General features: G+C 50.2%; 1 protein-coding gene across 1 annotated transcript in view; it reads right to left on the reverse strand.

Annotated features, from left to right (window-relative positions):
* Positions 1 to 7,512: 7,512 nt before the first annotated feature.
* LOC142576333 (beta-1,3-glucosyltransferase) overlaps positions 7,513 to 22,646 on the reverse strand; it is a 61,614-nt gene continuing 46,480 nt past the window's right edge. Inside the window, exons 9-12 of the mRNA XM_075686424.1 lie at positions 19,280 to 19,490; positions 18,224 to 18,346; positions 17,211 to 17,355; positions 7,513 to 8,033 (exon numbers count right to left, since the gene is read on the reverse strand). Coding sequence (XP_075542539.1) covers positions 7,887 to 8,033; positions 17,211 to 17,355; positions 18,224 to 18,346; positions 19,280 to 19,490 — 626 coding nt within the window. The 3' untranslated portion in view covers positions 7,513 to 7,886. The remainder of the gene's footprint in view (positions 8,034 to 17,210; positions 17,356 to 18,223; positions 18,347 to 19,279; positions 19,491 to 22,646) is intronic.

Consider the following 22,646-nt stretch of genomic DNA (forward strand, 5'->3'; position numbering starts at 1 on the left):
GGCTTACCAACTCGCCCAAATGTCCATTTTAACGCGTTCCTCTTCCTCCTTCTCTTCTCCTCTCCGTCGCTACCTGTCGGCAATGATCTTCAACAGTTATCACATCGTCGTGATGCCGCCGCGCACAAACCCGAAATGAAAAAAAAAAAAGAATACGTGCAGAATTTCTCCTGTAGGAGTTACCTAAATCATTCGTAAGCATTTGCTACTAAGCACCGGCTGTTTCGTTGTCGTAACTTTTGCTGATGTGCTTGGTATCATCGCGAGAAACACCGCGAAATAATCGTGAATCGTGAATCGAGAAGCGAGGTTGCAACACCGAAATGTTAGCTGAGACCAGCATGAAACGACGAAGAAGAGGCGGGTAGTAACGTTCACTCAACATACGGAAAACCGCCTGCTCCTTGGCCAATCCCCCACGGTGGGTATGCGCCAGTGTTTGGGAAACGAAACGTTCACTCATGTTGTATGATGGTACGTTTGGATGATGACACTGACGCGTGGAAGATGAGCACTGGCCGATGCGTGCTGTAGTACGTGACGTAAGTGAACAGTGTCACGTTTGGTAAACTTCGTACGTAGACGTGGTCGACAACGCTGCCTTCTCTCGATACGAGCCATTATCAACCGTGATCAACCGTACGTACTCCGGCGGCGGCTGCGTAGGGCACGGCCGCGCGGGCGCTACCTTGAAAGTGATCTGCGCTGGAGTACAGAGTACGCCGAGCGCTGATAGCTTAGTGTGCGCTGCGTTCTCGCCGCCTCGCGTTAAAGCGAGAGGTAGCACAAAGGTAAATTAGCTCGCTGCTGTGGGCTCTATCTTGAAAGCGATCCATCTTACATGACGGACGGACGGACGGACGGACTGGTTTTCTCGTTGGGTAGGCATAGAAATGCTTATGCACTTAAAAAGCGAAGAAATTTTCCGCCGAACGGCAGCGATCCATTGCTGCCGTTGCTCCCGCCCATGAGGCATCGCGGAAAATGATAAGAACGGGTGTCGACGGCAAGCTTTTGCAACCTGTATTTGAGCACCCCGCCGCGCAACAATTGTTCTCCGACACGCATTGAAGCTTTGGCCAGCACGCACATGCGACGGGTGCTGCTGATTTCCCTCTGAAAACGTGAATAAAACACAATCGCTGGAAATAAACGACACAGAACGCTACGGCGGACGCATGCCTCCAGCAACACTGATTGTCTAGTGCCGTTCCTATTGTCGAAGCCTGCCACACTGCTTTGCTTTTTCGACGCTTGACCATAGGTCGGCAAAATAAACGGAGCTCACTTGCGTCGTCACTCACTAATTATGTTTTTTTCTTAGAGCTTACTCGGACTCAGACTCACCGAAATTCTTCTCAGCCGGGGTTACCCAGACTCATCAGAACTATACTCAGCCAGGCTCACTCGCATTCAAACTCACCAGATCTATACTCAGCTAGGCTCACTCGGACTGAGACTCTACAAATTCCTATTCAGCCGGGATGACTTGGACTCAAACTCAGCCAGGTTCACTCGGACTCTCAATCAGTCGCAGAAAGGTCTTGGCCCATAGATCTCACGAACTTTCTCTTGACTTGCACATATCAATGACAAAAATACCTTCGTATCAGACTTATGTACATGGAATGCAGAGGGATTACAAACGCTAATAATTTAGAAAAGAGTATGCACGAGAGTCGTTAATATAAAAAAAATTCCTCGTTTATTGTTCATCACGCAATGTCTTGTAAGAGCCAAATAAGTATGACCCTCGACCCCGGCAGTGCTAGATTTATTTCGCCTAAAGATAAAATGTGCAATAGGGATCTTTAAATATATGCAAATTCTTATTTGTGCATGCGTGCGTGCGTGCGCTGCGCGCACACACTTTTGTCTCTGTGGTGCATGTGCATTTCTGGCTTCAAAGTTATTTTTGTGCTTCAATGCATAAAACGACATTTTGTAAAGAACGTAAGTGGAACGTCAATCCATTTCTCCGCAAAGTTCGCGAATTAATATTTCAAAACAGGTGTCATCCTGAGAATTCGTACCAAGTGGATCCGCCTTGCGAACTCCACGGCTAGAATTTATAAATTCAGGGTGTCTACGAACCGGGAAAACCGGGAAAACCGGGAATTCTCAGGAATTTTGAGTAGTCTGGAAAAACTCAGGGAAAACTTAGGGAATTTGTGCCTCTATCAGGGAAAATTAGCGGTGATTTTGTTGAAGTAGTCGAAAGTCGCGGTAATGCTGGCTCGAATAATAGATAGGAATCGTAATAAACCGTCTTTGACGCCCTGTCGTGGCTGGAGGAGTTTCCAGTGTGCAGTCTTTCCGGATGCCCGATAATTTGGACGGCTTCGCGGCACCAGCACGCACCCCATATAGTCAATGTATCGGAACGTCTGAAATTTCGGACGCAAGAACCCTTCGCCCTCCGATTTTCCGGACTTTTTGCCGTGACCGCAGGTCCGAAACGGCGTTAATCAAAGCCACCACCGCTGCCGTTTTGGTTACCTCGCCGCCTCGAACCGGCGCTCTCGCACGCAGTTCCGCTGGCAGAGTAGCCAGCACTGCGGCAACGCCAGGCCTAGCTGCTTCGACGTTAGCTATTAAGCTTCTTGCCGTTGGGTGCCGTGTTTTTCATTGAAAGAATTCGCTGCTCTCAGCAATGGCACCGACTGCGCCTTTGTGGTCCTCGCAATTGGCTTCGAAGCTCGGAAAGCACGCACCGTGCTTAGATAACGCCGGTTCCTGAAAGTCAGCTTCGCCTCACTACGGACTTCTTACGTGGTGAAGCATACGCAAAAGTATTGCTGTGAAGCATTACAAGCGTCGGAAAGGGTATTGTCATGCGTCGCAATATATATTCCTTAATTATACACGCGTGCATCCGGGATCTCCTGTTACAGTACACACGGGCACCGATATGCCTAATACGTGTACCGACAGGCTTTCAGAGCGTTTTCGAATGTGCCTGTTCCGGTTTCAGCCCTTACGGGCAGTAAATGGCATGCATTTATTTTTTCCAACTGGCCGATTTTCGGACGTTTTCGCGGCCCCTAGGAAGTACGAAAAATCGGACGTGCATGGTGCAACTGACCAAGAAGATGCTTCAAATGGTTTGTGGGGCGAAAAAGTGGCGGAAGGAGGACAAGAACAGAAAGAACCTATGCATTGAGGAATGAACGGGAAAGGAAGCGTGCTGCCGCCGTTTTGAAGGAGCTTGAGCTCAAAAAAAGTGTTGGCTGATGCCGGGATGCAGGTGTCCATCATCCAAACTAAAATAAACTCTTTAAAGCAGTGAAACACAACACTGAGGCGTCGTGCACGGGCTGAGAGTATGTCAGGACAGCTGAGGTTGACTTACGAGCTCTTGAGAGAGAATCTCAATTGTGACAAAGTTCGAGCCTCATACCACTGAGCTTGCTATCAGTTGATAGAAATAGCTTATATTAGAAAATATTTGCTTCTGTATGCGTCTCCTTTTTATTCGTATTTAGGACGTCCGACTCGATTTGCAATTTTTTTGAAGACATTTTATTCGCTGTGAATATTACTAACCCCTCCTTTCTATTCTCTTTTTGAATAACATAAACACTACTCCTTAGTATTCAAACTGGATTAAGTCGTCTTCTTTTTTTTTCATATGCTTAATAGAGAGTGACAGCATCAGGCGATGTGGTTTCAGACCGTGTTGACATAAAACATAGTTCTGCGTCACTCAGGTAATGTTGCAAAGGCACTCAGGGAAAACCTGGAAAACTCAGGGAAATTGGAAATGTCAACTTGGTATAGACACCCTGAAATTGCAATATGGTCCATAAGGTAAGTAGTTAAAAAAACTTGATTAGTAACTTCTGTTAATTAGTCAATTATAAATTGCAATTTCTTGTGCAAGTAATGTCCGCCTCTTCGAGTAGACAAGCTCATGGACTAGGAATGTGCTATCTGCCACAGGCAAGCATAAAAGAATTTTGAAAGTGTTCGCTGAAATACCCGGTATATGTAACAAGTGCGTGCGCACCATTCGCACAGTGACACTGCTGACAATAATATTTGCTGTCAATCGCGCTGAACGTGAGCATCAAACACGGAGGATGGAAAAGATCTAAGAATGAGCGTCACGTGATCATCTTGAAGCATATGGTCATAAAAATATTTTGAAAAGAGGCTCCTGGGAAATAGGCCGTCGCTGTGACGCGAAAGGAGAAAGTAAACTTTAATGAAAAGAATGGTCAAACAGTTTTGGGCCCCAGGTGGCGGCTCTAAGCCCTTGGATTCGGCAGGCATCTTCAGCTTGCCGGATCCAGAGCCGAGGGCTGGTCTCCCAGCCCCGTGATGCGAAAGCAATTTTCATCCGCTGAGTGCGTGGAATGGAGAGGGCGCGAAGAATGCGCCACTAAAGCTAATACCGCGTACCATACAGTGTTTCAAAAGCCCAATAACCGTGCAGGGCCTACTCCTGAAGACTCATTTAACAGATCGGTTCCAGAGAGAAGCTCGTGGGGTGGCAACATAGGTGGCTGGCTTGCCGAGGCTCGCTGCTCGGCGTCATGCGCCGTGCCATTTGCAATTTCCGTCAGTCACAGCACCGTGTGCGCACGCGAAAGATGCATCGGCGACGTGCGATGCAACCATGATTCACGAGAGCAATGCCGAAAGTCGGCCTCACCTCGCTTTTCTCGAAGGTTGCGCTGGACACTGAGCACTTGCAACGACCGGTCGCTCCAAGAAACAACAGTGGTAGGTACTGCTCATCAAATATAGGTAGTGTCACAAGCGTAGTTTAGCAGCACCACCAGCGAATGGCCATGATCTCAAGTCACTCTGAACGGCAGCCACCACCGTACTTCCGCACGAAGGCTTGGGCGTCCAAGCGAAACGAGGGAGGGTTGGAACGAACTCTGAACGGGAGCGGTAACTACGCTGACGAAATCTACTAAACTGGAGAAACTCTGACAGCGTCGAACTTGCTCGCTTCTCGCAACAACGCAGCCCACAGCGCGCCTTGTTTGACTTAGGCCGCAAGAGCGAAAGGGAATGCTCACACGGCATGCACTATACTCGCAAGTGCCCGGATGCTTCGGACCTTGCATCGATCTTTCGCAACTTCCCTTCCAAGTCTACTTTATGCCAAGCAGAGGAAATGCATGGGAGGCGGGGGAGGGCGGGGGGGGGGGTATGGCGCCGATTTCACTGCCGGTGCTCCGGGATTGCACGCGTTCGTGAAGGGTAGGGAGGAAATCGCAGTTGCAGCGCAGAGCCGCGTATTCCCGTGCTTGTCCTTATTTCTTATGCACGCGTGTGATGTATCAAATACCAAATTGGCGGTCCCGCCGCGAATTTACTCATGTTTTTTCTTTGTGCTTAGGTTTCTTTAGGGTTTGAGATTTGGTTTAGGTTTAGCCATTTATGACTTCAGGTCAGTTAAAAGTGGGCCTCGACGTACATCTGCGCTACGGATGTTTCCTGCCAACGCAGTTCAACACTTGACTTAAAACTCACCGCCCACACGATCTGAGTGACTTTTCTGTACTTCAACAATATGAATCGCCTTTTTCTCATTTAAGCTCACATCGTAACTGCGCCCTCCCCCACCCTCACCTCACAACGTCCGCACTTCCTCGGCTCACACTTACCAATCTTCCTGAAGGCGATCCTTACCTCACCCACACACGAAAGCAAAATGCAAAGAGATGACGAACCCGCCGTGGTTTCTCAGTGGCTAGGTGTTGGGCTGCTGAGCACGAGGTCACGGGATCGAATCCCTGCCACGGCGGCCGCATTTCGATGGGGGGCGAAATGCGAAAACACCCGTGTACTTAGATTTAGGTGCACGTTAAAGAACTCCAGGTGGTCGAAATTTCCGGAGTCCCCACACTACGGCGTGCCTCATAATCAGAAAGTGGTTTTGGCACGTAAAACCCCATAAGTTAATTTTTTTTTTAAAGAGATGAGCAACGCAAGTTACAAGGTACTTCGCGAAACCTCGTAAAATGTATACGTTGTAGTGCGGGACGCGAGCGCGGCTGGAAAGCAGCACAAGGAAGCGAGTGATGCGTCCCGGAAGAACAAGCAACAAGTGACTTATTTTTGTGTTCGTTTCAGCCTCTACGCACATACTGTGCTCTACGGCTCGGTTGAACACCCTCGCACCACTTACCTTTCCCGCCCACATCCGCGATAATATTTTATCGAGTCAAAAGGGGAAAGGCTGTCTGGCTGCTGCTGTGCCACCGCGAGGCCGCCACAACGTAATAGATGCTTATAGCCATGCCTTGGGGGCATGTTCTGAAGGGCAGCGCTTGCAACGGTGAGCGGCTGTGTTTTGCCTAAATACGCGGTCCTCTGCACACATTTGCAATATAAATTGTGCTGGAGAGCAACATATTATTTTTAACTTACAGTAATCTAAAGACAAAAGTCATGATAAATGATATTAACGCGATAGTGTCAAGGGCCCCCGTGTCGCAGAAAATCCGGCGTCGGCGTCCACTGTCGGCTGTCTTTCAGAAAAAAAATCATTCAGAACCACGCGTATTCTTTACGGCACTAAAGTTATTCTTCTATCATTAAAGTTGCCCACACCTTGTCTTTCGTTCTTTGCAAAGTGTTTTCTTGGAATTTTGAGAATGGCAGCCAACAAACAAACGTAATGAAACAAAACACCGACAGCGCATGCCTTTCATGTCGGACTGAAATACTGAAAGTGTGAAGCAGTAACAGGATATCGGCCCATGCAAGAGGCCGCGTCTCAACCAGAAAGATCGCCCCCGTGCATAGATTTCGCCGCCAGCGTTTCACGGTAAAGATTACGGTCACATATGCTGCAGTTGCCCGCAAGCGAGAGCAGCAGTCAGGGATCTTTGAATGCTATTGCGTTCCACTCTTAAAGGCGAAGCTTAAGCGTCCTCCAAATTTTGTAACGGCCGTTATCAGTGTGTCTGCGTTGCCAAAATAAGACATCGCAGCATGTTAAATATGTCTCTAAACAGGTGCAGCATGGATGTTTTCATGTTTTGCGCCCTTAAAAAAAGAAAAAATAACTGCGTCGAGGGACTGTTGTACAGCTTTCCATACCGCAATGGTGCGCCAAGAGCGGAAGTTGCACGACAGCTCAGCGCTCCCCAGCCGCGTGGTACTTGTTGAAGAAAATGGAATTTAGGTTGAAGATGGCGTATGTAACGCGTGTAACTGACCCGCGTCCGGCTTCAAGCTACGCATTGCTGCAGTGGCATCATGAGTTCGCGATCTCTAATGACAGCGGCGGCGAGGATGAGGAAGGTGACGCCGGCGGCGTAATGGAAGGCAGGGAAACAGAGAGAATTATCAGAAGGCGACAGCTAAGAAGCTGGCCTGAGCTAGTGTGTTCTAACGGTGAGGAATTAAAGAAATGATGTGATTAAAATAAAAAAAAACGCTCACGCACTAAGATGCACACCTGCGCGGAAGGCACTCGTTGAGGCTTGTGTCCCGCAGGAATGCAAATGAATAGAAAAAGAAGCTCATTCGCGAGGACTTCGGTTCTGCCACAGTAAAAAGCAAAAAAAGAAAAGAAAGAGAAGGATTTATTTGAAGGCACTTGAAAACGCTCTCATACACTGAACATACGTACCTTCACTAGAACACTTGTACATACAAGTGAACATGAGCAGCTTGATTTATTAGCTGCCCTCTCTTTCGTTCGTAGCTGCTTACAAAAGTTTTATAAACTACAGAGCAGCGATCTGCTTTCGCTTTACATAACATGTAAAAACAGCTGCAGTGAGCTTCACAATTATATACGGTACGACAAGCGGTCGCCAGAGAGGCCGACCCACTCTGATAAGCGCTTGGCTTTCGTTATCTGCTCCCGCGAAACGAACCGGTTCTATAGCTGCAACTAAGATATACTGATGATGTCAGAGTTCTTCATGTCGGGTAGCGTTGTATGGAATCTCCGCAAGCCACTTCCGGTAGGCAGCAACTGGGTCCATCATCCAAAACTTGTGGAACGAGATGGGCCGCTGATGAGACAGGAGCTGACGACTGTAGTCATCTGGTCTCGCCTATAAGAAACGCAGAATTTATGTGCCGTAAGTGCGAAAAGATAAACAATTGCACGAGTGCACAAATGTCAATATACTGTCTAGCTAGAGCCCGCCTACATGTGTACAATAGTAAGCACGAGCGTGGTAAATAAATTTATCGTTACCCTAATTGTCCTTGCCCACAAAACAACCTACATGTCGACAGTCGTTTGCAGGATAAACACATACGGCGTTCTGACGTATAACACGTATGGCGTTTGCAGAAGTCGCTAATTAACCTTCGATTCAACAGTGACGACTTAATGATTCGCCAGACTACACATGTATACTTGTGTCGCAAGGCGTCGTTAATTCCAGAGGTTGCAAATATAGACCGACAGTGTAAATGCTACGAGAAAACAAGCAAACAAAACAGGGATCCGAGTCTCGTTGAGTGGTGGGGAATATCTTTTTTCTTCAAGTTAGGCGGAAAAAGCTATAGCGGATATATATATATATATATATATATATATATATATATATATATATATATATGCTTAAAAGACATACCATGAACAGCGTCAACTGAAACCGAAACCCTAAAAGTTCGCAAGCATTTTGTTGCGATTCGCCTGCGACACGTGGTTTTGCCGGCGCGACTGCGGCGGGGCGGCAGACATTTTTGGCCCGATCGTCGTCGCCGCAACGCTCATCGCCAGGTGTTTCCAAGCGCGACTGCGGCGATGCGACCGCATAGGGATCATCCTCGCATTCCAGTCATTGTGCCCGAAACAGGCGATGCCAAAGCAGGGACCATCCTCTCATTCCAGTCATTGTGCCCGAAACAGGCGATGCCAAAGCAGGGACCATCCTCTCATTCCAGTCATTGTGCCCGAAACAGGCGATGCCAAAGCAGGGACCATCCTCTCATTACAGTCATTGTGCCCGACCGGCAGCGCTACAACAGGGTGCTACGAGATCGTGCTCGACAGGGTGCTACGAGATCGTGCTCGTCATGGTGCTACGGCATCGCTACGACAGTGTGCGTCACCATTAGCCCATTGTACATTCACGTGCTCGTCTTTTGAGGGGTTCCTTCTTGCCCTCAACTGCGAGAGTATAAAAACAGCTGCCCCCGGACGCAAAAGGGAGGGCTCCGATTTCTTCTGTTGAGTGAAGTGCTCTCCCGTCTCTCTACTTCGGTCAACCTGACCGCCAACTCTTTGCGATGTTAAAATAAACAAGTTGTTTCGTTGTTACCAGTCGACTCATGCTTTGCCGGGACCTTCGGATGCTTCCAGTTGTACCCCAGGCCGCCAGGCCAACGCTACCCTTGGGGCTTGCGACCCAGGTACAACCACGGGCGTCAGCGCCGAGTTCCCAACAGATCGTACCAGCAGTCCGATCCAAACATCTGGTGGCAGCGGTGGGATCGCCTCCGACTTCAAACAACTGTCTGCCAGCGGTGAGATCGCGACAACGGAGGCCAGCAGCGAAGAGATGCAGTTGACTGTATGCTGAGCAGCTCAACGACGATCCGGGAGCAGTGCAACGAGCCCTGTGTGATGACTGGTTGCCTGCAGCGGAACGACTGCGCTGGACTCTTGGCTGCGAGGTTTGGTGAGTGCGGGACTTTCTTCTTCTGAGCTTTGCCAGGCTTTTGTTAGTGTCAGAAACAGAGCTGGTAATTGTGGTTGTCGTTGCTGCCGGGTTAGTTTGCGGCAAGACAATAGTAAGCAGTAGAGAAAGCAGCATTCAGAGCAGCCATGGATTTGAAGTCGTTGCGCAAACCGAAATTGTTGGAGCTTGCAAGAGAGTTGGGTCTGGATGTCTCAGACAAACTAAGAAAACCTGAACTGCTAAGGACTATTCTTGAGTTAGAGGCTGAGGATGACGAGCTGTCGGAATGCCTTGAGACTATTGAGGAGAGGTCAAAAAGACAGGAGCGCGAACTTAAAGAGCAAAAAGAGAAACAGGAGCGCGAACTTAAAGAGCAAAAAGAGAAACAGGAGCGCGAACTTAAAGAGCAGAAAGAAAAAGAAGAGCGTGACCGTCAACACGCTTTGGAAATGAAGCGTCTTGAGGTAGAGATGGAACGCGCTCGTAATGGAAGTCAGGCACACGGTGCAGGAGAACGCGTATTGTTCAAAATGACTGACCTGATGCGGCCGTTTAAGCTTGGAGAGGACATTGGTTTGTTCCTGGTTAACTTTGAGCGAACGTGCGAGAAGCAGGGGTTCTCTCGGGAAACGTGGCCACAGCGCTTGCTCACTTTGTTACCCGGCGAGGCGGCCGACGTAGTCGCTCGCTTGGATAGAGAGGAGGCAGAGGATTTCGACACAGTGAAATCGAGTCTTCTAAAAAAGTACCGGCTGTCTGCGGAGGCGTTCCGTCGGAAGTTTCGGGAAAATGAGAAAGGCAGAAGTGAGTCATATACAGAGTTTGCGTATAGGCTTATGTCGAACATGCAGGAGTGGCTCAAAGAAGAGAAAGCGTTTGGTGACCACGATAAAGTTCTGCAGTGTTTCGGGCTAGAACAGTTTTATAGTCGGTTACCGGAGAACGTGCGGTACTGGGTCTTGGATAGGCCAGACGTTTGTACGGTGGCTAGAGCCGCTGAGCTAGCCGAGGAGTTTGTGACGCGTCGAGCTCGCGGAGCTAAGGACGGTCAAAAGGGTGAATTTGGCTCGAAGTTTGAGAGGCCGAAGTTCACACCCATGAGAGCAAAGGGGAACACGCGTAGTGAGGATGCAAGTGAAAGCAGTCCGACCAAACGTAAAGAGACGGCGGCAGCCGAAGCCGAACGCAGAAAGCGGTTCGAGATGAGGCGAGCGGGCGTTTGTTATACGTGCCAGAAGCCGGGTCACTTTTCGGCGCAGTGTCCGGAAACAACACCAAAAGTTGTGTTTTTTTCAATAGGCAGCACTGACGAGAACATGAAGCTTCTCGAGCCTTACATGCGAGACCTCCTCGTGAACGGGAAAGAGTGCCGAGTGCTTCGCGATTCCGCAGCAACGATGGATGTAGTTCACCCGTCTTATGTAGAACCCCATATGTTCACGGGCGAGTGCGCATGGATCAAGCAAGCCGTGGAAGCTCATAGCGTGTGTCTGCCGGTAGCAAAAGTGCTTATTGAAGGACCTTTCGGAGCGCTTGAGACGGAGGCGGCAGTGTCATCTATGCTGCCACCCCAGTACCCGTACCTATTTTCAAACAGGTCCGATCACCTCCTGCGCGAGAAGGGGCTTTTGTTTGGTGAAGCTAGTGTTCAGGCCTTAACCAGATCGAAGGTTCGGGAGCTCGCTGCAAAGGCGGTAGTTGCGGGGCCGACGTTATCAAACAACGAAAAAGGGTCAGAGGCGCAGCAAGCTGATATTCAGAGCACGCCCGAACTGAATAAAATTGAGTCTGTAGCGTTGAAGGCGCCAGATACTGGAGAGGAAACGCCCGACACGGGAAAGTTAGAAGAGCTATCTACTGATTTGCTCATCGCGCCTACGTCAGACGGACTTGATAGGTTGCTAAAAGTCAGCCGGTCGGCTTTGATAGCCGAGCAAAAAAAGGATGGCAGCCTGGAAAACGTGCGCTGCAATGTCAAAGAAGGTATCGCCAGGAAAACTGCGCGTTTTGTGGAAAGAGGTGGAGTCCTGTACCGGAAGTATCTAGACCGAAGAGGAGTGGAGTTCGATCAGCTGATCGTGCCTCAATGCTATCGTCAGGATCTGTTGCGCTTGTCACATGGGGGTTCGTGGTCCGGACACCTAGGAGTTAAGCGAACTAAGGACCGTCTCTTGCAAGAGTACTATTGGCCAGGGTGTTTTCGGGACGCAGACCATTTCGTGAGGACATGTGACACTTGTCAGCGGGTGGGCAAACCAGGGGACAAATCGAGGGCGCCGTTGAAATTGGTACCTATCATTACGGAGCCTTTTAGACGGCTCGTTATTGATACTGTGGGACCTCTGCCGGTAACAGCCACGGGGTACAGACACATTTTGACTGTGATCTGCCCAGCGACAAAGTTCCCTGAAGCAGTGCCGCTTAAAGAACTCAGCTCAGTTGAGATAGTTAATGCACTACTGTCCATATTTGCGCGAGTTGGTTTTCCTGCGGAAATCCAATCAGATCAGGGCACAGTGTTTACTAGCGCTTTGACGACAACTTTTCTCGAAAGGTGTGGGGTAAAGCTGTTACACAGCTCAGTGTACCACCCACAGTCGAATTCCGTTGAGAAGCTCCACTCCGTCATGAAGCGCGTGTTGAGAGCGTTGTGTTTTGAACATCGAACTGACTGGGAGCTGTGTCTGCCTGGGGTGATGTTTGCTTTAAGGACCGCGCCGCATGCGGCTACGGGGTTTTCGCCAGCTGAACTGGTGTACGGTCGCTCGCTTCGATCTCCGCTTCGCATGCTTCGAGAATCATGGGAAGGTAGGGGCGACGACCCAGTCGTGGTGGAGTACGTACTTAAGCTCCTCGAACGCTTAAGAAGGGCACAGGAGTTGTCAGGTGAAGCAATGACAAAGGCCCAGCAGAGGGCCAAGGTTTATTATGATCGGACAGCCAGGGCCCGTCGTTTTGAGGTTGGCGATGAGGTCATGATATTGCGCACATCGCTAAACAACAAACTAGACGTGCAGTGGGAGGGCCCAGCGCGAATTGTTCAGAAACTGTCGGACGTTAACTACGTGGTAAGTCTGCCAGGAAAGCGGAAAGCACAGCAAGTTTACCACTGTAATCTGCTCAAACCTTATAGACAAAGGGAAGCAGTGGTGTGCATGATGGTAAACGTTCCTGAAGAGCTTCCGGTCGAGCTTCCGGGACTAGGCTCAGTGACGAACAGGGAAGACACCGGTCAAGTCATTAGTGACCTTATCAGTAAAGCACCGCTGTCGCCTGAGCAGAAAACCGAACTACATCAGCTATTACAAGAGTTTCAAGGTCTGTTCTCTGAGAGGCCTGGTAGGACTTCTGTACTTACTCATGATATAGAACTTACCTCCACAGAGCCAGTACGATCCAAGGCGTATCGGGTGTCACCCCGCCAGAGGGATATTATGGAGGCTGAGGTAAAGAAAATGCTACAGCTCGGTGTTATTGAGGCAGGTGAGAGTGATTATACCTCCCCTTTGATTTTAGTTGAGGTACCGGGCAAGGAACCTCGTCCTTGCGTCGACTACCGCAGGCTTAATTCCATCACTAAGGATCCAATTTATCCGATCCCTAACATCGAGGAGCGCCTTGAGAAAGTTAGTAGCGCTCAGTTTATTTCCACCCTAGATCTTGTCAGGGGTTATTGGCAGGTTCCACTTACAGAAGAGGCTAGTAGGTATGCGGCGTTCATTTCACCAATGGGAACATTCCGTCCTAAAGTGTTGAGTTTTGGTTTGAAGAACGCGCCATACTGTTTTTCAAGCCTCATGGATAAAGTGTTGCGGGGACAGCAAGAATTCGCTTTACCGTATCTAGACGACGTAGCGATATTCTCCGCATCCTGGTCTGAGCATATGACACACTTGCGGGCAGTGCTAACCCGCCTGCGCGAAGCAGGCTTGACAGTAAAGGCTCCTAAGTGCCAGTTAGCACAGGCCGAGGTTGTCTACCTCGGTCACGTGATTGGTCAGGGTCGTCGCCGCCCCTCTGAAATAAAAGTGGCCGCTGTGCGAGACTTTCCGCAACCGCGCACCAAGACCGATATTCGGTCGTTCTTGGGTGTCGCCGGCTACTATCAGAGGTACATCCCTAGGTACTCTGATATCGCGGCTCCCCTGACGGATGCTCTAAGAAAAACAGAGCCTCAAACAGTCGTCTGGGACGAGACAAAGGAAAGAGCTTTTAGCGCCCTAAAGAGTGCCCTAACAAGCCAGCCTGTGCTACGATCGCCAGACTATACAAAAGGGTTCATTGTTCAGTGCGATGCTAGTGAGCGAGGCATGGGCGTTGTACTGTGCCAACGGGAAAATGGAGAAGTAGAACACCCCGTCCTGTATGCTAGTCGTAAGCTGACCAGTCGTGAGCAGGCGTATAGCGCCACCGAGAAAGAGTGTGCGTGTCTCGTGTGGGCCGTTCAGAAATTGTCATGCTATCTAGCCGGCTCGAGGTTTATCATTGAGACGGATCACTGCCCTCTCCAATGGCTGCAGACCATCTCTCCCAAAAATGGCCGCCTCCTGCGCTGGAGCCTCGCTTTACAACAATATTCCTTTGAGGTGCGTTACAAAAAGGGGAGTCTCAACGGTAACGCCGATGGCTTAAGTCGAAGCCCCTAACGTAGGAATCAGCCTCAAAATTGTTTGTTACTGATGTTTTTCTTCCTGAGGCAGGATTTTTTTTTAACATATTGCTTTTGTTTAGTGTTTCAAAGTGATGATATGCTTTCTAGTGCAATTTTTCAATTTGTGGACGCGTTCTGAGTGATGCTAGACTACTGTAAGGAACTAGGCAGTGGTATAAAAAGGGGAAAGAGCCTGGCAGGGCTTAGTGAGGGTTGTGCCGTGCTTGCTGACTGAGCGGTTGAGTTTCAGCGTAGTTCTAACGCTTGCCGGGAACGAGAACAAAAATGTGAACTCTCCCGAAGTCACTTTGCAGTGTCCCGTGCGAACCTGAACGAGAGAACGAGGCCTTCTCTGTGCGCTGCGCTCAAGAAACGTCGAGGGACGCCCGACTTCGGTTATGTGCATCATCGAGCGACATCCCTCCGGACAGCGGATGCAGTCCCCTGTCCATCGGGATCTCCTTCCCCCGGCGGGGCGGTCTGTTGCGATTCGCCTGCGACACGTGGTTTTGCCGGCGCGACTGCGGCGGGGCGGCAGACATTTTTGGCCCGATCGTCGTCGCCGCAACGCTCATCGCCAGGTGTTTCCAAGCGCGACTGCGGCGATGCGACCGCATAGGGATCATCCTCGCATTCCAGTCATTGTGCCCGAAACAGGCGATGCCAAAGCAGGGACCATCCTCTCATTCCAGTCATTGTGCCCGAAACAGGCGATGCCAAAGCAGGGACCATCCTCTCATTCCAGTCATTGTGCCCGAAACAGGCGATGCCAAAGCAGGGACCATCCTCTCATTACAGTCATTGTGCCCGACCGGCAGCGCTACAACAGGGTGCTACGAGATCGTGCTCGACAGGGTGCTACGAGATCGTGCTCGTCATGGTGCTACGGCATCGCTACGACAGTGTGCGTCACCATTAGCCCATTGTACATTCACGTGCTCGTCTTTTGAGGGGTTCCTTCTTGCCCTCAACTGCGAGAGTATAAAAACAGCTGCCCCCGGACGCAAAAGGGAGGGCTCCGATTTCTTCTGTTGAGTGAAGTGCTCTCCCGTCTCTCTACTTCGGTCAACCTGACCGCCAACTCTTTGCGATGTTAAAATAAACAAGTTGTTTCGTTGTTACCAGTCGACTCATGCTTTGCCGGGACCTTCGGATGCTTCCAGTTGTACCCCAGGCCGCCAGGCCAACGCTACCCTTGGGGCTTGCGACCCAGGTACAACCACGGGCGTCAGCGCCGAGTTCCCAACAGATCGTACCAGCAGTCCGATCCAAACAATTTCCATATAGAATCTGTAGCTGGGGTTGTAGCCGTTATGGATAATATCGCTCAATTCTGCAGAAGCTTGCACGAATATACAGCTAGGAACTCCGAGCACGCCCTATCGCCAGCTGGTGAGGAGCCCGCCCGGTCTGCCAAGGTTCATTACAATTTTTTGTAATCGATTAAAGGATTTAGAAGTTTTCCACGCACTTTTTAGAGCTCCCACCGATATGTACACAAGGTCTCCTCGGGTCCCGCCAACTTTCACTTAGACACACCTCGTCAGCCTGAGGCGATCGTTGAGAAAAATCATCCGCACACAATCGGACCATCAGGAGGGCGGATCCAGGACGGGAACAAGCGTGAAGGAGTTCCAACTGCTGACGCTGCCACATATTCCGAATAGTTCAATAAAGACTGCATACCGACATTCGTCTAAGATGCGCCGTTTTTTTTTTCTCTTTAAAGTTTGGCCCAATGGATAATTGTCACGGGCGCAGTTTTTTCACCAAACTTGACGGGCACGATGACGTCAGTGTACCGTATCAGCTCCCAGTGCATTGTATTGTTTTTTTACGGGGACTGATTTTCACTAGATTATTACTGTTATTGTAACTCGGTGCGATATGTACCTTTTTTGTTATCCTGTTGTTACTGTTCTTGTTTACGCAGCTTCTCGACATGTTCGTACCCCAACATGGTGGCCACGATGACGCGCGCGGTTGTCACATGATAAGCGCACACTGGCACGAGGGCTGCTTGGAGAAGGCACCTTCGCCACTGTAACTTGAAATAACCTGCATCTACTTTTCTCTCGGATAAGTGTCGTTATCGCTGATATTTGAACAGAGGCAAATATTTAACCTTTGAACAGCGAATTCTCGAATCGCATACGAACCGAGTAGCAAACACCATCCGATTTGTATTCGCGAATATTCGCACACCCCTAAGTTGGCCTTCACAATGTATACGACTATCCGCAAGTTCTCCCGCCGAATGAGCGAAAGTAGAGTTTTGAATGAATAATCTATCAAGAATTAGTCTACGCTGTTTTAGCGTTGCTGCTCAGCGTCGCTTTAACAACGAATTCAAATTTTTGCGTGCTGGTGTGTCGAGACAGCAAGCACGCAGCACATATATCACGGGTGTGCTTTTCCTGCAGCTGCGTCCCGCAAGAGCTGTGTCAGTGCAGCCCATTGGGAGGCGCAGCTGACGTAACTACGCACAGTCGCGTTCAATATGAGCTGCAACGCGGTGATCGTGGCAGAAGGGGCGCCTAAGGTGTCGCCGACATACGAAAAATTGGTTTGATAAATAGCAGTATTTTGAACGGTGTTCAGTGCTCCAATTTTCCTATGTCGGCGTTGATGTGCAGTCTTGGGAGCCGGGCCGTTCGACTACGGGCACAGTGTTGCAGCTCGTATTGAACGCGACTGTACAAGCACGCAATATCAGCACACGTTCAAGCGCGAACCAGCCGGAAGGGACTAGACTGCGTTCTTGCGTTTCCAGCTTCACCAGCGTTAGTATCGGCGATGCAAATCTGCTTATGTGCCCACGTGATGCTTAAGGACCGGTTACGGAACGACAGCATTTAGCATTCCCTTGTGATTACGGGGAACAGGGGTGCCGTTTGCTTTTTTTCTGTCCGCGTTACATTTCATGCTGACGTATATGCATATACCTGGTGGAACAGCGGTGAATGCGTGATGGGAACGCCCAGCTGCTTGAGGCACACTCCCAAGGTCATGTCGTCAGGAGAGTCGGCCTTCGAACACGAGCATGGCGAGTTGATGATCCGCTCGACAGTCTTGCGGCTGAACACCATCCTGTAGGTAAAGCACGCGCCCGTAGTGAGGCTGCTTGGCCTCACATGCGTGCACAATAGGAAAAAGAAAAAAAAAGGAACCGCATCCTGTGGAAACTGTACACAACTAAACGAAGGACGCAGGAAGTAAAAAAAAATAAAGCGTGCAGAATAAAAGAGAAATGTGTTGGAGAGTAAAAGGGAAACCATACATGCAAGAAGTAATCAGAAGAGGTCAAATCCTTGATCGATGCTTTACTTTCCCTGATGACGGCCAACGCAGTGCAACGCAGCTATTGGCACACCGACAAGGAACAGAACGTTGTCGTTACCTTGGCGTCGGCCATCATCCACACAGAAGGTTGTCAGAGTGCCCTTGGCGGTTCTCGAACACCAGCAGAACGTGCGACAGCCTCTCGCTGCGCGCTGATCTGCCATGTGTGCGTCCACGCTCACTTCCTTTTCTGCCTTCTCCCCGCCTCCTCATTTCCATTTCTCCTCTACCCCGTGCATGGTAGCGAAACAGGAACGAATCTATTTCAGTCTTTCTTTCTCCCTTTTCAGTTATCGTGCTGACAGGTAGACTGCATTGCTGATCGCGAGCACCGAAACTTGGTTTAGTATAACTACGCAACTGTACACGTATGCTGAAACAGACGAAATAATAATAATAATAATACATCCACGGTGTATAGTCACAATCTCTCCCTCATACTGTCTCGTGTGCGACCGGTTTGTACGAGCGATATTCTTTTTTTTCATCACAGCTATTTCTAACCTCTACAAATCTGCGCTCGCCAGGGTCGAATGTGAAATCTCGCCATGTACTCTCATCGAACTGAGGGCTGCTTTATTTTTAATGGCTACAGCGAGACACTGAAAGTGCGTACCCCGAGCCTCCCGTGAGGTAGTCGTAGCCGCGGCCAGTAGCTGCACCAAATCCGTAGCGCTCGCCGAGCGCCACGTCGTCTTCCCAGTCGAAGCAACTCAACAGGTCCAGGAGGCGCGGTATGCTGGAAGAAGGGGGATAGCACGTTATGGGGGGCCAAAGCGTAGGGAGATCCGTAATTCCTAAAGCACACATTTTGCATGTCACGCTGGGGAAGTAATCGCCTACGCACTATATTCTGAACTGTGATATTGTCCGCCAATTGGAAAGCACACGGAAGGCAACAGCTCGACCATAGTTTCATTTTTTTTTCCCCGCAGATACAACTCTCAGGAACGAATGCAACTCTCGCCTAAACAGTTAACACAACAACCGAATTCAAGTTACCCGCATCTATGCGACACAATTTTCATATCCATAACATATATAACACGAGCTGAGAGATTTACATGATGTTACCACGAAACTCTGCAAACGTCAGCGAGGCCATTATTTACGCTGGCACACTCACCGCAGTTAAGCACCTTTCATAAAAGGTCAAAACGTTACGCATAATTAAGTCTACGTGAGTTCACCACGAGAGGCCACTCGTTGCGGTCAGGACCGGTACAACGACTTTGCGGGCCGAAATGTTTGCTCACTCTCCCGCCAGCAGCCCTTCGCGTTTCCCTCTAACTGGTGCATGCGAGGTCTGCGAGAGTTACAAAACGAAGGAGGGTAGAGAATCGAGCAATGACCGTGTCACTATAGAGTTGTGTCGTAGAGGTGGGGCTCAGCAGCGGTAAAGACTAGTGCTTCAGTATGTGCTCCCTGCCGGACAGGAACACTTCAGCGCGTATAACGCTTGTACAGAGCATACATATAGAAAAGCAGCAGCAACGGGCACCCGTCCTTTTGAAGACTACGCGCGCGCTATCGAGAGCTCAGCCGCCAACAGCTGCAGTCCTGCTCGCTGGGATGCGCGGTCTCATACGAAGACGGAGGGTTTACTGTGGGCATTGCCTGCGGACCCACACGCGTCCGTGCATAGAGTGCGTGAAAAGGCGTGCACACGTGCCTGATGAGGGAGTCGTCGTCGGCCACGAGCAGCCAGCGCTCGAGCAGACCGTGCGACACGACGTGCCTCAGAATGGCCAGCGTCTTGGCGCAGTGACCGCGTTCCACGTTGGCCACGCCTACCGTGACGGTCGGCACGCGGTCGTCCTCCACGTCGCTGAAGAAGAGCACCCGGTGGGCGTCCCCGGCCCACGTCGCCTTGATCACCGGCACTGCATGGCAGAGCAGCGCAAGGGCGCCGGCGATGCAGTTTTCGAAGGCGACGCCGATGCGAGGCGCAATACGCGTAGCCGGAAGCGCCGAGGATGACGCGCGATAACGTGGCATTTCGTGTCTGTGTTTGTACGTACGTGTGCCTGCGTCCGCATAAACTTGAACTGCAAGATCAGCCCGTTGTACGCGTCGTCTCCTAGACCATATGGGCCCGTTTACTCATCTCGATATCATTAATCACCTGGCCCAGCAAGCAATCTTATATGCCGAGTTCTAGGTTCACACGCTGCTTTCTTGAGCCTGCAAGAACAGGGAAGTTGCTTTCCAAAACACGAAACGATGATCCTAAACAGGAGCAAAGCAGCACTCCTGAAGACCTATAGGGTCTGTGAGCCCTAGCATGTGGACAATGCCAAGAATATATAAACAGGGCGCTTTTTCTTTTAGCTCTGCCAAATTATAAAAATAACAACACCTGTGGCGGTAGTACAATTTTAACCCTTGAACGCACTTGATGAGGCGGACATTACTTCCACGAGAAATCAAATGCATAAGTGACCAATTAACGAACGATTACTAATGAAGCTTCTCGCTAATCAATTTGCATCACATATTGCAATTTTCGAATTGTAGCTGGTGAATTGACAGGGTACGTCGACTTGAATTCTGAGGATGGGCCCCCTATATATATATATATATATATATATATATATATATATATATATATATATATATATATATATATATATATATATATATATATATATATATATACACACATATACTTGACGTAATAGTTCTGCGGGAATCCGCAAGGTGGAGAGAAGTAATTAATAAAAGGAAAATGAGACTTCCACCCATTCGTAGCAATTGCTGCAAAGGAAACCCATACGGGTTCACCTCAACACGCTCTGGCAAGAGGGGAAGGCACCGGCGGAATGGAAACACGCCGTCGTGGTCATGATACCCAAGCCGGGCAAGAAACTACAGATCGAGAATCTCAGGCCGATCTCGCTTACGTCGTGCCTGGGAAAACTGTATGAGAGAATAGTCACCAGAAGGATCCAGCAGCACCTGGAGAACGGGAGGTGGTACCCTGACAGCATGTATGGCTTCAGGGCCAACCTATCGACGCAGGACGTCCTCCTGCAACTCAAAGAGGAGGTACTCGACACAATGCCCAAGGCGGGTGAAAACGTTGTGATGGCGCTCGACATCAAAGGCGCCTTCGACAACGTCAGCCACGCGGCCATAATGGAGGGCCTCAACAACACCAACTGCGGAAGGAAAGTACACGACTACGTCAAGGACTTCCTAACCGACAGAACGGCAACGGTAGGGCTGGCGGAGTTGAGAAGCGACACCTTCTCCACACCGTGTAAAGGCACACCCCAAGGCTCCGTGATATCGCCCGTGCTATGTGGCGATGATCGGCCTGGCAAAACGACTCGGCGAGATCCAGGGCATCCAACACGCGATGTACGCGGACGACGTCACGGTTTGGGTCACGCAAGGTTCACTGGGAGAAAAACAAAAGAAGCTACAAGAGGCTGCGCGCTGTGTCGAAAAGTACACCAGAGAGAGGGGACCGCTATGCTCCACAGAAAAATAACTACTGAGAGTAGGTAGACACCCCACCCAAGCAACACTGGAAGTAACGCTTGACGGTCAAAACAGCCCGGAAAAGAACATGATCAGAATCTTGGGCATGTGGCTACAGGGCAGCAGAAAATGCAGCCACCCCATCAGCCTGCTGAGCAAAGTGACGGAGCAGGTGGGCCGGATGATCAACAGGGTCTCCCAAAAAGATACGGCATGAAAGAGGAAGACACACTCAAACTCGTCGGCAGCCTGGTCGTCAGCCGAGTCATCTACTCGCTACCGCACCACGCGATGACCAAAGGAGAGAGGGAACAGGCGGACACGATACTCAGGAAAGCATACAAGACGGCTCTCCATCTGCCAAAAAACACGTCAAACGAAAAACTGCTCCAACTGGGCATCAGCAACACTTTCAGTGAACTGGCGGAAGCCCTGCTCGAAACGCATAAAGCCAGACTCAAGAGCACCCCTGCAGGGAGAGCGCTCCTGACTAGGCTGGGACGGGACACGAGCGGACACGTAGATAGATACGCAGACGTGCCCGACTGCTTAAGGAAAACAATAAGCGTTAGGCCAGTACCTAAGAACATGGACCCCAACCTCCACGAGAGCAGAAGGCAGGCGCGAGCCGAATACCTGGAAAAGACACTAGCGCTACTAGAGAACACGGTATACACGGATGCTGCCACGTACCCGCGAGAAGGGAAGCGCACGGCCACGGCGGTGGTGGTGGACGGCGACGGGAATCTGATCACATGTGCGACGGCAAAGGCAGCCGACACAGCGGAGGCCGAAGAATTGCCGTGGCGCTGGCGGCAGTAGAAGGATATAGGACAGGCAGGCCTCTAAACATCTTAACAGACTCGAAGGAAGCGTGCAGAAATTACACGAGGGGCAGGATTAGCAAAGCCGCCCTCAGAATTCTTGGCGGAGCCAACTTCGCCGAGAGGAACGTTACGCACAAGTTAATCTGGATTCCGGCCCACGCAGGCATAGAGGGTAACGAAAGGGCAAACAGCCTAGCTCGAGAGACCACGTTCCGAGCAGAGCAGTCGCACGCCCCGGAGCATCACCCACACGCTTGTGAAGGAGGACAGACAGAAATCTTACACTTATACAGAGGGAGGACAGCCAAATATCCCCCACCGCACAAAGCTCTAACGAAGGAGGAAGCAACGAGTTGGCGCAGATTGTAGTCAAACTCCTTCCCAAATTTATACATCCTAAACAAAATGTACCCAACACAATACAGAGACACCTGCCCATGGTGCGGGGCCACACCCACACTATATCATGTCACATGGGAATGTAAACACAATCAATCATTCCAGTAACACAATAACCCGAGTGCGGAGCAATGAGACAGTCGGCTTACCAGCTGCGTGCTCACGGCCCAAAGGGCCTTAGTGCAGCACGCTAGTCAGGTTGCTAGGCTCAGTGGAGCCCTGGAATAGGGGCCCACCCTTGCCGGGAGAGACTCTAAGTCGCCGACGCCTAAGAAGACGACCGAGACCTCGAGACGCTAAATCCTTGAAGGAACAAAATAAAGTTTC

This window comes from Dermacentor variabilis, chromosome 3, assembly GCF_050947875.1.
Source record: "Dermacentor variabilis isolate Ectoservices chromosome 3, ASM5094787v1, whole genome shotgun sequence".
NCBI lineage: Eukaryota > Metazoa > Arthropoda > Arachnida > Ixodida > Ixodidae > Dermacentor > Dermacentor variabilis.